Below are 16,549 nucleotides of genomic sequence, written 5' to 3'. Positions count from 1 at the left end.
GATCGCTAGTAAACCAGCATTTTCATAGCGAAGGCCAGAACATCGGGTGGAATTAAATCTTTTTTGCAGAAGTCTAAAGGAACGTTAGCCCTGTTCGATAATTGAAATCTAAAAAACCAAGACACAATCATTTAAATTAGTGTTAATATCAGTAGCGTCACTAGACAACAGTCGGAAACAATAAAACAATAGGCACCTGGCTCCCTTTTAGATGTTTTTTTTTTTTTTTTACCCCTGTGATCAATCTATATGCATTTTTTTCCTTGTATTCTGTGTTGTTGACTTTAAATTTGTTGGGCTCATAAAAGATTAATATTGCTTTGTCTTTCACCATTTTCTATTTCGAGTTCTAATTGTTTTTTATGTTTCCAGAGTTTTTTAGGGATGTGTTTTACAATAGGCTTTTTTTCAGAAAAACTGTTCAGTTTATCCTTAGATTTTTAGATTATTTGTTGCTGCAGTGAAAAGTCAACACGTATTTGAAACGGACATTTCATTACGTCACGCAGGAATTCCAGTTCCTTGACTTTAAAGTTGCTTCGTGTAAAAACAGTTCAAATGAGTTTAAATGCATTAAAAGTTCAATTGAGAGTGAAAAAAAATAAATGTTATCATAATTTAGTAGAATAATGGATTTTGAAAAATGTGAATTCATTTTGTGCATAACATTACATTACTATTGTTAATATACTAATCCAGGGACCACCTGTCAGGATTACTGATGTGACTCAGCTGCGCCCGCTCATTTGGCGCTAACTGCCGCGGGTTCTGATTGGCTTCCGATCACTACTTGTACCCACTCCTGTCTGTCCCCTTTTGTCAGTCTGTCTGCGAATCTCAGTGTATACTAGGTTTGCCTTTTTCGACCCTGACTCCCACCTGTCCCGTTTTTGCTCCCTTCTGTCTCCGGCTACGACCCGTTTTGATCCTGACCACGTCTGCTCTCCCGTACCAGCTTACGACCCGTTTCTGACCCCGACCACGTTTTTGCTCTCCTGTCCTGGCTATCTACCTGTTTTTCCATCCTCTACACTGCCATTTCTTACTACGGAAGATCCACTTCCGTGTTTGGATTACAATCCGAGTACGAGAACGACTTGCTTCCTGCGCCTAGCAATCACCGGATGATGGGCGCAGCCCTTCCTCTTTCCTTTAATAAAACTTGTGAGAAACGTAACGCAATTGGGTCCTGTTTCCGTTCTGGTCCTGACACCCACAGAAATCTGTCCTTTTTCTGCTTTTCTTTTTCTCCTTTTTTATTCTCTTCTATTTCTTTTATTCCCCAAGGTCTTTACTCATTTTTTTCTGCTTTTCTTCTTCTTTTGTTCTTGTTTTTTTTTTCACTTTTCTTTGGGTGGGCAAAGCATATCTGTGAGTTCACACTGCCCGCCCCTGCCCTCTTCTGGTAACGCCCCTGGTTTGTAGTCTTTTTGGTCAGTTTCCATGTTATGGAAATTAAATAAATTGTTTGTTTTGCTTTTATGTAGCAAATGTTGATGATCACTTCAATGGATTAAATCTAATTGAAAGAAAAATAATAATGGGGAAAAAAAATCCCTCAGTAATCGTTTTGTAATCAAAACGTACATCCCTAAATCATTATTTAAATGTGTAAACACCCCATCCCTTCAGCTGAGGCACACTTTTTATCTCATTAATTTATGAGTCTTGCCCCGTGAGAATGTTTTTTCTGTCATGTGGCCTCGAGCAAAACTTGAGTTGAACACCCCTGCTCTAAAGTGTTATTTTGAACCAGTCTTGATCTTTGCAGTGCTCGTCTTGGGATCAAGAGATCGCAGGTTCCATTCCCGGCTCCTCCGTGTTATATGTCGAAGTGTCCTTGGGCAAGACACTGAATCCCTAATGCCCCCAATAAGCAGGTCGGCGCCTTGCATGGCTGCTATCGGTGTGTGAATGTGTGTGTGAATGGGTAAGTGTGAAGCACATTGTAAAGCTCTTTGGGAGGTCTTCATTGACTTGAAAAGCGCTATATAAATGCAGACCATTTACCCTTTGAGACTCCTTGTGATTAAGTGCTATACACATAAACATGACTTGACAAGTCATGAGCGCTCTCAGAAAAAGTGCAGGAGGGGAAAGAGAAAGACAAAGTAAAATGAGAGAGAAAAGGGAGAGAAATCGATAGGGAGGGAGAGCGAGAGGAACAGAAAGAAAAAGAGAAATAGCTAAAAAGATGAGAGAAATATTGACAGAGATGGATAAAGGGAGAGGTAAAATAAAGATCGACATAAAGAAAGGGAAAATAGAGGGAGAGAGTGAAAGATAGAAGGAGCCGACTCCTGTCGTTTATTTCAGGGAGCCATCTAATTGATCCGTTTTGTTTGCGAGCGACCCATCACTCCAAGCAGGCAAACACAGCAACGGTATCCCCCAAATTCTCGCCGTCCTCCGCGAATGATGGAGAACACTCGCTGCTTCGCCAATCGCTTCTCCGACTACAACAAGGGCGCGTTGCTGCCCGAACACGGCGCCGAAACGGCGGTTCCAGTCGTGGTGGCCACAGTGGAGCGGATCCTCCAAAAGGTTCCCGTGCTCAGCGACGTGGATACCTGCGACGGCGGGCTGTACGACGGTCCGGCCGGCGTGGCGTACATGCTCTACCACGTTAGCGAGTGTCCGCATTTCTCCGAGCGGCGAGACGCGTACCTGAAGGCGGCCAAGCGCATCATCGACGTCGCGGTGCGCTGCGCGGACGCGGAGCCCGACCGGAGCATGCGCGCCGCCTTCCTGCTCGGCGGAGCGGGCGTCTACGCCACGGCCGCGATGATCTACAAGTCTCTGGGCTTGGCCGACTTCGTTAAGCCGCTGACCAAATTTCGCAACCTGTGGGAAGTGTGCGCACCCATCCATTTCTTGGAGTGCGGTTCCGATGAACTGTTTGTGGGCAGGGCGGGTTACTTGTGCGCAGCTTTGGTCCTCAGACAGAAGTTGGGCATTGAGGTGAGACTTCTTCCCCACCAGTTGCTGATAAAAGGGACATTATGTATTATTTAGCGCATTGTTTCTCAACTGACCCAAAAGTAGGTCGCAAATTCGTTTTCCATCCCTCTCAACCTCTATGTTTTTGATGTACAAAGTACTTGTATTTTGCATTTTAAGACGAGTATGACGTACAAGCAGATCTGTACGGAAAAACGCAAATTCGTCAATTATGGTTACCATCCGGTAAACACCGACTATCACGAAAAACAAAACAATCAAATCTAACGAGTTTGCCGCTGTAGCCTCTATCTCGGTATCGTTTCTTTTCCGTTGCAAACGAAGCGAGCGGTTTGATGCTACTGTGCGCATACCTCTGCCGCCTGGGGATTTCCCATCATGCATCATTCCGAAACAAAAATATGGTGTAAGATAGATAGATAGATACTTTATTAATCCCCGCAGGGAAATTCACATTTCCAGCAGCCTCCCGTCGCTGAGAACAATACAATAAGGCAAAAGGAATATACAAATACCCAATGTGACAGGCTAATACCCACTGTAGCGTGTTGTATAGAGTATTTAAACAGTGCTACATAAAATACACACTGCAATAAAAGTACGGTAATATGCAATGTAGGGGGTGTGGTTTAATGTGGGCCTTTACTCCGCCGGGTGTAGTTGAAGAGCCTCATGGCATGAGGAAGAAAAGATCTCTTCAGTCTGTCCGTGGTACAAGACAGTGACAGCAGTCTGTTGCTGAAGCTGCTCTTCTGTCTGGATAAAATGCTGTGTAGTGGATGTAATAAGTTGTCCATGATTGACCGCAGCTTTTTCAGTGCCCGTCTCTCAGCTACTGTTGTCAGGCTGTCGAGCTCTGTGCCCACAACAGAGCTCGCTTTCCTCGCCAGTTTATTTAGACGAGAGGCATCCTTCTTCTTGACGCTGCCTCACCAACACGCTGCCGCATAGAAGAGGGCGCTTGCCCCAACTGTCTCATTGAATATTTTCAGGAGCTTTTTGCAGATGTTGAAGGACGCCAGCCTTCTGAGGAAGTAAAGTCGGCTTTGACCTTTTCTACATAGAGTTTCTGTGTTGCCAGTCCAGTCCAGTTTATTGTCCAGTTGCACACCCAGGTATTTGTAGGTCTGGACAAATTCTACACCTTCTCCTTTGATGGTTACAGGAACCGGGTGAGTTTTAGTTCTCCTGAAGTCCACCACCATCTCCCTGGTCTTTGTGGTGTTCAGGTGCAGGTGGTTTGCGTCGCTCCATTGGACAAAGTCCTGAATCAGTTTTCTGTACTCCTCCTCCTGCCCACTTCTGATACATCCCACGATCGCAGTGTCATCAGCAAACTTTTGCACGTGGCAGGACTCAGAGTTGTACTGAAAGTCCGATGTGTACAGAGTGAATAGGAACGGAGAGAGCACGGTCCCCTGCGGAGATCCTGTGCTGCTAACCACAGTGTCCGATGTACAGCCCCCCTGTTTCACATACTGGGGTCTGCCTGTCAGGTAGTCCGTAATCCATTCTACAAGGTGTGAGCTAACTCCCATCTCTGTCAGTTTCCTACTCAGTAGCAGAGGTTGTATGGTATTGAAGGCAATGGAGAAGTCTAAAAATGTAATCCTCACAGCCCCCTTAGCCCTATCCAGGTGAGAGAGGGATCGGTTAGCATGTAGATTATGGCATCCTCCACTCCCACCTTCTCCTGGTAAGTAAATTGCAGAGGGTCGATGGCGTAAGTGAAATGCAACACCAGCGGTTTTAACAACTGCCGCTTTTGATTTGGCCACGTGACCATGAAAAGATTGTGGCATATCATAATATTGCTGTCATTGTTTCATACATAATCCACATACTATGCATTTCATTGACTAAGATCGTAAAATCTGTCGAGGTATAAAACTGTTTCAGTTTTTTATCCGGCAGATTCTCAGCAAAGATCAAATCAAGTCGATCTGCCAGGCTATTATCCAGTCTGGAAAACAGTACGCCAGGAAAAAGCGGAAGCCTTTCCCACTCATGTTCTCCTACTATGGGACAGAGTACCTCGGTAAGAATAACTTACACTTTGTTAATATTCGAATCATTTGAATTTATATATCTGCATGGCAGTTAAGATCATTCAAATTGAACTATTGTATATTTATACTCTAAGTATCTGTGTTTATTTTTGTATTTAATTCCTGTGTCACACATTATCAAACAATGAAGTGAGATAATTATGTGAAGCTAACTTTCCTCTCCTTGATTTGCATCAGATGACGAGACCCGAGTGCCTCAGTAACTATCACACCGACACACAGTTCATTAAAGATGCAAACTTGCATGTCACACCAAATAAGGGATTTTAGACTTGGTTGCATGTCTGTAGTCTGTACCAAAAAACTGGATTACGGATCTGACTTCATGTAGAAACGACAAGGGAATCCATAGGCGGATGATCTACTATTTTAAAAGCACTGCAGTATCACTTAACTTTTCAGCGTTGACATCCACATTAGCCTCAATTACACGGAGCACTATCTAACCAGATCTAATTGTCAATCACTCGACAGCAATCTCAAAATGGCCGTCCAGAGACGAGTAAAAATGGTGAATCTTGCTTCTTTCTCATATTCTGCAAAAACAGTATTCATGAAAGGGCAGTTTTTTGGCAAGTCTGAGCTTATACGCCCTATTATTGTAAGGAAATCCTTTAGGTTGACGTCCACTTTTTCAGACAACCACAATTCTTGTTCTCAGTTCGCGGAGTTCTTAAACACCTGGGTCATCAGGGCACCACTGAGGACGCAACTCTGGACAGCTTTCTACACAGTTGAAGGTATCTGACCTGCTTATGGGTCATGGCGAAGTTGGCACCAATCCATTCCTTGATTTTTCGCCCCAGTTCATTTTTTATCCTGCTCACCCCCTGTCCCCCATGGACTGTGCCCTGGAGATGAATTTTGGCCATTCCTGATGATCTTGTGATGTACCCATACCCCTGCAGTTTTCATCCGTGCAGTTCTCCGTCAGGTCCATTGTGTGATGATGTTGCACACCGTTTGGTTTGTCACATGGGCCATTTAGCTAAAGCCTAGAAATTTCCTGTAGCATCACATCTCTATGGCCTCGATTTTCCTTTCCAGCTTTGCTGTCAGAGTCCATTTCTCGCAAGCATAGAGGAAAATGGAAGAATTCAGCGCTTACATGAGTCTGCTCTTTGACTGCTATGTTCTTGTCCCTTGTGGGTTTAAGTCTGGCAAGTATGGCCGTGGTTCGAGCTCTCCCGGTCATGATTTCTGGTTTTGACCCCACTTCTGATATAACAGCTCAAATATATTCAAATTTGGCAACAGGTTCAAGCTTTCGGTGGTCGATAGTGATGTTTGTGGTGATACCTTGGAGGTTGTTGGCCTTTACTTTTATTTTTGTTTTTTCTGTGCTGATATCCATCCAATACTGGGCTGATGCATTGTCCAGGCAATGGACCAGATCTATATGGTTTGTTCTTCTCCTGCCAGTCTTTTAATTAAAACAGGCAAAAGTCAGAAGTATTCAAGATGAAGCAAGGAATAGCCTAACTCAAGAAAAGAGATCATGAGTGATGGGAAGAATACCACTCCAAACTCTACAACCACCCGACACTGGAAGTCCCTGAGGTCCTTAGGAATTCCAGCCCAGGGGAAAGTGATGACTTCTTTATACTCCGGGAAGAAGTAAAGGCAGCAAAACCTCTCTAAAATATGGAATGTTTCCAGGAGTTTACAATATCCCTTGCATAGGACGCGCAGATTAAAAATCTGTACTGTGGTGATCCTCCCCTAACTTAAACCTGCCTGTTTCTTCGACTAGAATGTTTTCAGCCTGTGGTTTTAGTCTGTTCAGTAACCATACATTAATTTGCATGGCTGATGAGACTGATGGCTCTGAGTTGGAGCATAGTTGGAGGTTTCCATTCTTGGTAGCATAGCTAATCACCAGCAGTTCTGTCCATGCAGAGACCACTGTCCTGTTTGCCAGATGCTTTTGCAAATCGTTGTCAAGTTGTCCATATGAGGTTCATCATTTTTGCACTGGAGTATAAATAGTACATAAAACAGTTGGAGATATTTAGAGAGTCCATGTTAAATGATTTTGTATAATCATTCATTATCTTTATGGTTAAGTAGACACCCAAAATAAAGAGAGAAGACATCTATCAATTTTGAACTTGCAAGGGGAACAGGTGAGGACTGTGTAACTTTTGTGAAGGGGAGCAACTCCCACAGTAAGTCCTTTTGTTGGGTTTTTGCGGGTGGAGCCAAATGCGGGGAAGCAGGAACTATGGCAGGGATCCTCAAAATAAGACTGGTATTTAATAACAAAACCAGGAACAAGGTAACAAACAAACGGTCACAAAATAAAAAAACATGTCCAAACTAAATCAAACCTCGCAATATTCAGATTCAGATCTACTTTATTGTCATTCTAGTACACGTGTATACAGAACGAAATGTCGATACATCTGACCCGCACAGTTTCCTTGAATGTACAGATATAAATAAAATGTTGTATTGAGTTGGAGTATTGAGTACTAATAATATGCTAAATAATTATGGCTATGTACTGTATAGTATTTTACAGTAGTGCAAATAGTGCAAGAAATCCAAACCAGAACCAAAGACCAAACTGGAAATGCAAGGAACAAAGTGACAAACTTACAAACAAGTGGGTGCAAACGATGAACAAAACATCCAAACCAGAAACAGGAAACACAAACCTAATCTGATGTAGCAATAACAGTGGAAATGGTAAATGACCCGACGATGTGTGCTGTCCAAAATGTCATTATAAAAGGTCAGGATTATTCGGGACTGGTGTGTGGTGATTGGACACACCTGTGCCCAGTTCCAAACCCAGTCGACGCCCTCTGATGGAAGGTGGCGCACTGGATCCCAATACCTTTGTCCACGTGCTTTTGCCTGGCATGTTTCGTTCCTGCATGTCCTGTTTCTGCTTGGTTCTTGCACGGCCTCCATTGTCCCCTCTCGCGGCTAGGCGCGGCCCACGGCCTGTCGTCAATACTGCAGATGCTGCTGAGTTACCAGGACCTTCTGAGTGGCGCCGACAAGGATTTGGTTTGGCAGAGCGTAGATTTCCTCATGAACCAGGAGCAGAACTGCAACTGGCCCGCCGAATTGGGCGCCATCATCGAGCGTGAGAACGAGTTGGTCCACTGGTGCCATGGAGCTCCAGGTACTTGGATTTACAATATGGTGCTGTATTCGAGGGAAGTGGTTCTTTCGAAACTTTCATCAATGATGTACAGCAGGGGTGTCAAACCTATTTTAGCTCACGTGGGCTGGACTTGTAAATGAATGGCATAAGAACTGTGCCTTAGATACGGAGATGTTTTTTGGGGGGGGAAGCTAACAGTTAATATTATATTTTAGGGCTGTAAGATTTGATCATAAAACGATTATTGTTTTTTTTTTCCTCCATTTTTTTTCCTTCGCTAAAATTTTGTCTCTTGTAGTCTTTACCCACCCTGCATTTGTAAAAAATAAAGCAAAACATCAATTGAAATTATTTCCACTGCAGTTTATTTAACTTGGGTAAAGTCATGTAGACTGAAAGTAAATATTATAGAAACCCTAATTTAAAGGATTTATTGCAATATTTAAATATGTTTCTGCTTTTGTTTTCTTTATTAAAATGATTACCTGAATATGGGAACTTTGCTGTTTGATTATATATATATATATATACTGTATATATATATATATATATATATATATATATATATATATATATATATATATATGAGGTAAAGTCTCTTTAAACTTCTGCAAAGAAACTATTAATTTTAAACTTGAGTAGACACACAAAGTAAGGCGAGAAGACAACAACGGATTCTGAGCTTGCAAAGAGGACCAGGAGAATCCTCTTTTTATCAAATCTTCAAAGTTACAAAAACAAATCATCTTTAAAGGGTTTGGAAATCAAAGAACAGCAACAGGATTGAATGATAGCGACAAAGATGTAATATTCAGAACATTAAACCACAGTGAGTCCAAATAAGGGATTGGCACCCCATTAGATCTCCTTTGGACTATCTAAAGGCTACTTTTTATTTAGTATTATTCATATTCCCTTGAACAGTGCCTTTGTGACATGTATTTTAAGTAAAATAACATTGGAATGTGTTTGCTTAATGTTCTCTGGTTGATTAATGGTAGTCAGCAAATAAAGCTATGGTGAGTGCTCTGCGACTAGAGCATGGCTTTGTCGATATCCAATTAAGGTCATTCAAACTTCAAGTCATTATTTGATGCTCATTTTTTTCTCGTGCTTTTCTCAGCATTGTCCTGCTGGCCACTTAAAATGATGTACCAAGCCACTTTTTGCCTGCGGGCAATGAGTTTTACACATGTCATGTACAGGGTGTTCCAAACTGTAAGACCCCATTTTGTTGGCCAATCATTTTGACAATATTTGTTGGAATGACCACAAACTTTCACAGCTAATTGAAGAAACGTTTCAAGTTTTTGTGAGTTACGTTTTGCATTTTTATGTTTTCAGGTTAAGAAATGCCAAATACGGCCCGTGGTAAACTGGCCCACCATAGATTTCCGAGTATGTGAAAAAAAAGAAGTGAATCTTTAGGTAATTTCTATCAAAATGTGGGACTTTTTCAATAAATGCAGGCAGATTGCTCTCTGCGTCCCCAGGGTTGAGTTTGTATAGCGTGGTGAGTTGGTTCAGATGTAAAACTGCATTCACTCAAGTGTTAACACATTCAATGCCAAACACAAAAATCCCCCCCCCCCTGCTTGACAATAAATGTGTTGTGTTATGAAAAATATCCTTTTTCATCTGTGATTATAATATATAGGGTAGGTCACTAATGTCGGCTGAATGATAGGACAAAGTTCTGAAAAACAAAGCTAAATATTTGGCACTGACCCTTATTGTTGTTTTGGCCCGCCTCAGGACAGATAGTCTAGAATCTAGACTCTAGATCCTGCTCCAGAGCCCAACTGAGTTTGACATCCCTGCCCTAGTGCAAACGGGTCTAAAAATCCTTGCATCCTGATACCTTTTGAATTGATATCTGTTCAATGCACAGGCGTGGCTTATCTCTTTGCCAAGGCCTACTTGATTAACAAGAAGCCTCAGTATTTGGACACGTGCATCCGCAGCGGCGAGCTGGTTTGGCAGAAAGGTCTCCTCAAAAAAGGTCCTGGCATCTGCCATGGCGTCGCTGGCAGCGCTTACGTCTTCCTTTTACTCTACCGCCTCACCGGCAACTCCAAGTACATCTACCGAGCTCAGAGGCAAGATCCCATTGAAAATGATATTTGATTTCCTTCCACAAAAAGAAATACTCAGCTTCAATTAACTTTTTTTTTCTTTACAAAGGTTTGCAGAATTCCTGTTCACAGAGGAGTTCAAAGCAGGCTCTCTCTCCGTCAGCAGCGTCTGCAGTTTGTTTGAAGGCCTGTCCGGGACAGTCTGCTTCTTAGTGGACCTGCTGCAACCCGAGCAAGCCGAATTTCCGCTCTTCAGCGTCTTTGAGTGAAGGGCAGGATGCAGAAGAAATTAGATACTAAAACCGGGGTCTCAAACTCAATTTTATTGGGGGCCGCCGGAACTAGGGTGTGAGTGAGGTTGGGTCGCATCTGGTTTTCAAAGGTAGAAACTCACAGAAATTTATATGTAAGATGCATCCAACGTTGTTGAAAAGTAATCCCAAATTCTGAAACATACAAAATGTAAGGAAATAGTACATAGTTTTTCCGTAAAATCTATATACATTTCATGGGTTAATTACAATATTTTCAGAGATATTGCATTTCGAAGACAGCACGGCTTATTTTTGTCATCCTGAACTGTGATGTCATGAGAGTAACACCAACCACCTAGCAAGACAGTCGCCATATTGTTTTCTGTGTTAGTTGAAAAGGTTACGAGTGTTTTAAGAAAAGTGTTGGTAGTTATGTGGCGAATGCCTGGGCGTTGTGTCCCAGGTGGATGCAGTACAACAAGGGGCGAGCAGCCAAAAAGGGGCCTATAGGCAAAAAAAACACATGGAGAGCTGCCAACAGGGGGCTAACAGGGACAGATCAACAAAAGTTGGCAGCAGCCTCGACAGAAAAACGCAAGGCTGTCCGACCAAAGAACACCCAGTGAGCTGCCAGGCTAACAACAGACAACGAAAAGAGGCTGCCAGTAATAAACAAGGGAAATGGCCAAACCATTGCTAACACCAGGTTATTTGGCTGAATATAAAAAAGTGGGCAGCCAACAAGTGCCAACAAAACAAAAAGCCCTCAGCAGCCCTAAACGCTAACAGGGAGCTAGCTGAGAAAAATAAAACCCTAACCGCGACACATGCGGTGAAAAACATCTATGAAAAGCTTTATTCGCCTACCCAAAAGTCTCTTGGAGCTGGCCTCACATGTTGTGTTATTAGGATTTTAGGATTTAATATCAAGCCCGCCCGGCCTGCGGGTACTAAAGCCAAAACCAGCCCGAGCCCGACGAATTAGCAAACCTGAATTTTCATACTTTATTTGTGAGGACTCGGGAGGAGGAAGGTGGTCTTCCGAGCTCATGAACGAGTGCGAAGATAAGCTTGCAGGCGCAGGATGCCTTGCCCGAGAAGGGGATGGAATCCATTGCGCAAATCCTCCACAAATGACGGGTGGATATTTTAAAAGAAAAAAGTCAGCGATCAAGAATCGCGGCGGAACCCGAGGTAATGATTGACATTTTCGGCCCGACACAAATTTCGGGCTTCGGATCTTACCTCTAATGTAATTCGCCGTTTTGAAAGTCTTGCGTTTCTCCAATGACGTCACAGCTCCACAGGAAACAAGCCAGATGAGTCAACTTTGAGACTCAATTTCTGGAGTCTCCTGGCGCATTAAATATATTTTGCCACATATTTGCATAAATGTATGGAGAAACACTACACGATAAGTGACTATCTCTATCCACACCCCAGCAACCCCTTGATCCTCATTCCAAATCAAACTATATATTACATTATTGATAGTTTTCAAAAAGGTATTCATTAAATCTGCTACTTTGTTGAAACTTGGAGTCTGTAATGTGTACGCACTGCCGTGGTTCAAACCAGGAAGTAGCTAGCGAATCAAATAGCAGTGAAGATATATCATTATTTCAAACATTTGTGAGTAAATTTTAAGCCCTTCCTGACAAATTAGCAAATTCAATATCAAATTCATGCGAACCGCATTATAATGGGGCTTTCATATAATGGTGGGGGCCCCAGACTATCATATGAAGGATGCTAACGGCCCACCATCTGTGAGTTTGAGACCCCTCTATTAAAGGAAGCAGGGAGGGTCATTGTTTTTGAAGTGCAGTAGAATCCTGTGTCCTGCTATACGCACTGAATGTGTTTTTATTAGTGAATGTTCAACTTTCCAGTTTTACCAGACTCATGCCACTCACTGTAGTGGCGTGTTGGTCGCGTTATAGAAAAACAGTAGTTAGTTACTAGTTACTTCATTTAAAGATTAATTCAGTTACCCCCCAGATTACTAACACCAAAATGTTGCGTGCTACTTTGAAAGTAACCACCTCGTTACAAATTACCGTAAATACTTGCATAGAAGCCGACCTAAAACTACTTTAACTGCAAACTTGAGAGCTTGTAAACAAACACTTAGCCGAGACACTCAATATCTATTTTTTCTCTGGGCTTCAAAACACTGGGAGATCTACTTGTCCCTGTGTGGAAACTGGGTTCTTTTTTCTTCCCCAAAAATGTAACAAATTAAAAGTCCAACATGCAGGGGGGAAAAGACCCTGTATGTGATGCAGGCGTATTCAGAAACCAAAGGACACTATAATTGAAATTGTGCAATAAGTTAATGTGGAATAACACAGTAAGGCACCGTATAGTACCGAAAGAAAAGTAATTGCGTTCCACAAACGTGTTCCATTGTAACGGGTGTCACATTGCCTCTGGCATATTACTGTTCGAAACACAAGTTTAGAGTGATACAATTCTGTTATGATTTTTTTCAAAATGTAGCAATTTAATGAAGCGTGCTGCTCTCAGGAAAACACCAACACTGATGTCTAACTAAGCCTTTAAACCTGCTTACACAGTCCTTACAGAAATAATACTAACCTTTCATAATAACTATAGACAAAATAAAACTGGTAGCAGTGCAGTAGGTTTAAAGCAGTGGTTCTCAACTGGTCTGACTCGAGGACCAAACATCTCGCCCTAATTACCAGCTGATGGGATGATTGTAAATACAATTATTATTCATTGATTAGAATGTGAGAATTAGAATTTGAATTAGAATTGTTTTATTTATATAGGGGTTCTACAGTTGAGTAAAATGTTTTCCTTGCTTCAAAGAGTTGTATCACCTTGTGAACCAGTCAACCATTCGCCTGAGAAGAGAAGCTGCTGCACTGTAATGTTCATTTTTATCCAATTTATTTCATGATTTTGGGGGTTTTAAGAGTGTGTAAAATTCTCTGATTTTGTGACTTATTTGTTTGTAATAGAATAGCAGAGCTGTTGCAGTTCTGGTCAGATGTGAATCTGGCTTTGACTGTGAAGCATCTTCTCATGAGAAAATATTGTTGTCACTTGTCTCTCTTGTTTTGTGTTTTGTTCAAAGATGCAAGATAATACACCTAAGATCGCAGTTCAAACCATAAATAGTACATTATACTCACATTTTTCAAAACAAAATGACCAGCAAAACCAAAACGACTTCAAGCCATAATATTTGCTTCAATGCTCATTTCTCTGCATTTTTATTGAAATCTGAAATGTTCCACTTCTGTAGCTTCAGACATTTTAACAGATTCAACATGCACTGACAGGAAATTAAAAAGTGCAATTTTTTTCTTTTTTGAGGGCGTGGTGGCTCTTCTGTTGGTCTTTTCACTAAAAAAATGAACTGCACTTTTGTGGCCGCGATCCATTATCTCCAATCACATATTGCTGCGAGCAGGGACAGGCAAAGCGCACCGTTGCCTGTATTTGAGTCTTAAAAAAAACTGCCTGTGTGCTGCCATGATCCATTATCCCTGATTCCATTTTGCTGTGAGCACGGACCAGCACAGGGCACTTTTGTTGGGAGGCATGTCATTCTGGCAACCTAAAATTAAATGCACAGTTGTGACCACGAACCATTAACCCCAATTAACTATTGCTGAGAGCAGGCATCGAGAGAGCTCTTTTTTACCGTTTTTTTTCCTGCCCTTAAAATGAGCAGCACCACGTGCAGCTGAGATCCATTAACCCGTCTATTGCTGTGCTGGCAGAGCGCATGTTAAAAATGTGTAGGGAGTGGGTTGGTGTGGTGGGGTTTGCTACTTGGTGGATTTTCGCATAACACGGGGGTTCCAGTCCCCATTAACCGTAATAAAAAGATAATAGTACGGTGGAACCTCGGTTCTCGACCATAATCCGTTCCAGAACCCTGTTCGAAAACCGATTTGTTCGATCACCGAAATCATTTTTCCCATTAAAAATAATGTAAATCGTTTTAATCCGTTCCAACACCCTGAATGTTTACCTTGAATGTTTAACGTAATCATCGAGCTAACCCAGGCTAATCGTACGTCCGTGTTATCGTAATCTTACGTACGAAAGATTACGCTAACACGAACGTGTAAAAATAAAAAAATCAGATCGTTTACAAGTCATTTAGCACCTGGGTCTCCACAACAAGTGGTGAGCGGTTCATTGGAAAGGGGGCTCCGTTACAACACCCTGAAAGTTGGGCTCCATTCAAACACCCACATAAAGCTAACACAGGCTAATCGTACGTTCGCGTTATCGTAATCTTCCGTACGAAAGATTACGCTAACATGAACGTGTACAAAAAAAAGGATAAAGAAAAGAATTATGGATAGGATTTCTTACCTTTGTGGTGGTCAGCAGAAAGCGCAGGTGGACCGCCGTTGCTTGCTTATAGCACTCACTCCCTTAGCCACACCACTATATTTCACAGCCTCCTTGCTCTTTAGTATCGTACTGATCCCAAGCAAGATCAGACACTCGCACACCTCCTTCATATTTTGCAATTCTTTCTTTCTTAAATGCAATAGTTGTACGCACTACTTTTCTTTTTTCACCTGTAGCAACTTTGCTGCTTGCACTGACTTTCTTCGGAGGCATAATAAGGGGCTAAAACACCCGTACGCCGTTAAGCATCGCACCCTAGCGTACGCACTCACGCATTCCCGACGTTCGAACTCCGATTTTTTGACCGAACAGCGAAGCAAGAATTTCTCAAAATTTTTGGTCGGACTCCGATTTGTTCGAATTGAGAGGCGTTTGAAAATCGAGGTTCCACTGTATCTGGGTTTCGGCATGCATAACATGCGTACAAACTTTACTAATCACTTTGGTGTGAGGCCATTTTCGTCATCAACTGTTAAAGAGTGGATTAACCATTGGTTATTTTTGTTTTCTTAGCAATTTTTTGCCAAGGAAAAGGCCCACAATCCACTGAAAACAGGTCTGTGAACCACTTTTAGGTCGCGACCTACTAGTTGAGAAACGATGGTTTAGAGTGCATGCCTCACCAATCAAAATATTTCATGCAAAAGTACTTGAAAATCAAATTGTAGAACATTACATTTTAAGAAATAACTGGCCTAGCAAGCATAATGGCTTAGTGTTGCCGGGCTTGAGCGAGGTTGTTGAAAAAGTTCCAGGGAGCCACTAGGGTGTGCCAAAGAGCAGCATGTAGCTCCAGAGCCGCTTGTACTTGAAAGCTGATGTTTAATAATTTTTGGGGTATTTATTGGGTGTGCCTTGACACGAAACCTAAAGACACTCCCCGAAGTTTGAAGTACTACTGTGTACATTTTCGCGAACATCGGTTTAGCCGTTTTTAGAGCCTATAAGCCACAAACAAACACACAAACATGCACGCAAATCAAGGATTTTTGCAATAGTCTAGATTTTATATAAAAATAGGTAGTACTAGTGTTAGTGTACATGCATTGTAACAATGACTCTCCTTAACAATCCGGGTTAAACAGTCCCGGACTACAAAGTAAAGATCTATGATTTTAATCCACATCTTGAACCAACTGTACAATTTTTGACAAAACTTTTGCTCTTGTTCCCGACCAAAAATTCATTTTTAAAAATGAACTCGGTTGCTTCTCGGGAACATGAGCGACAGCTGCTAGAATCTCATTATATTCAGGAAACCAAAATGGTTTGGCCATAACTGTGACTGTTTTAAGTGTTTGTGTGTTTTGTCCATTGATAAACAATGTTGATCATTTACCGAATGGGTCTGTTTCACTTGGTATACCCTTCCCCCAGACATCTTGTCATCAGCTCAATAGTAACCTTTAACTTTGGAAAGGCTTGGATACATTAAGATCATAGAGAGACAGAAAGAAAGACGGAAGGACGGACGGACGGACGGACAGAGACAGACAGAAAGAAAAAAAAGAAAATGTCACAAGCCAGAAACAGGACCCAATAGCGTTCGTTAAACTCTGTTTTATTGAAATAGAGAGCAGTGCTTGCTTCCACGATCCGATGATCGTCGGACACGGGTGGCTGATGGCAGGAACGCGGAAGTGCAACATCGAGCGAGGATAGTCGTGG

At 42.1% G+C, this 16,549-nt stretch overlaps 1 protein-coding gene across 1 annotated transcript; it reads left to right on the top strand.

Moving 5' to 3' along the window:
* Positions 1 to 2,350: 2,350 nt before the first annotated feature.
* On the top strand, positions 2,351 to 14,611 carry LOC148353090 (lanC-like protein 3). Its single transcript, XM_088353180.1, has 5 exons — positions 2,351 to 2,961; positions 4,876 to 4,999; positions 7,969 to 8,166; positions 10,040 to 10,247; positions 10,333 to 14,611. Exons 1-5 carry the CDS (start codon positions 2,416 to 2,418, stop codon positions 10,490 to 10,492), a joined length of 1,236 nt encoding a protein of 411 aa, XP_088209306.1. The 5' UTR covers positions 2,351 to 2,415; the 3' UTR covers positions 10,493 to 14,611.
* Positions 14,612 to 16,549: the final 1,938 nt, after the last annotated feature.

Source organism: Urocampus carinirostris, chromosome 14 (assembly GCF_059441175.1).
Source record: "Urocampus carinirostris isolate Australia breed hairy pipefish chromosome 14, RoL_Ucar_1.0, whole genome shotgun sequence".
Taxonomy (NCBI): domain Eukaryota; kingdom Metazoa; phylum Chordata; class Actinopteri; order Syngnathiformes; family Syngnathidae; genus Urocampus; species Urocampus carinirostris.
Note: the sequence above shows the minus strand (reverse complement) of the source record. Positions and strands in the feature narration are given on the sequence as shown.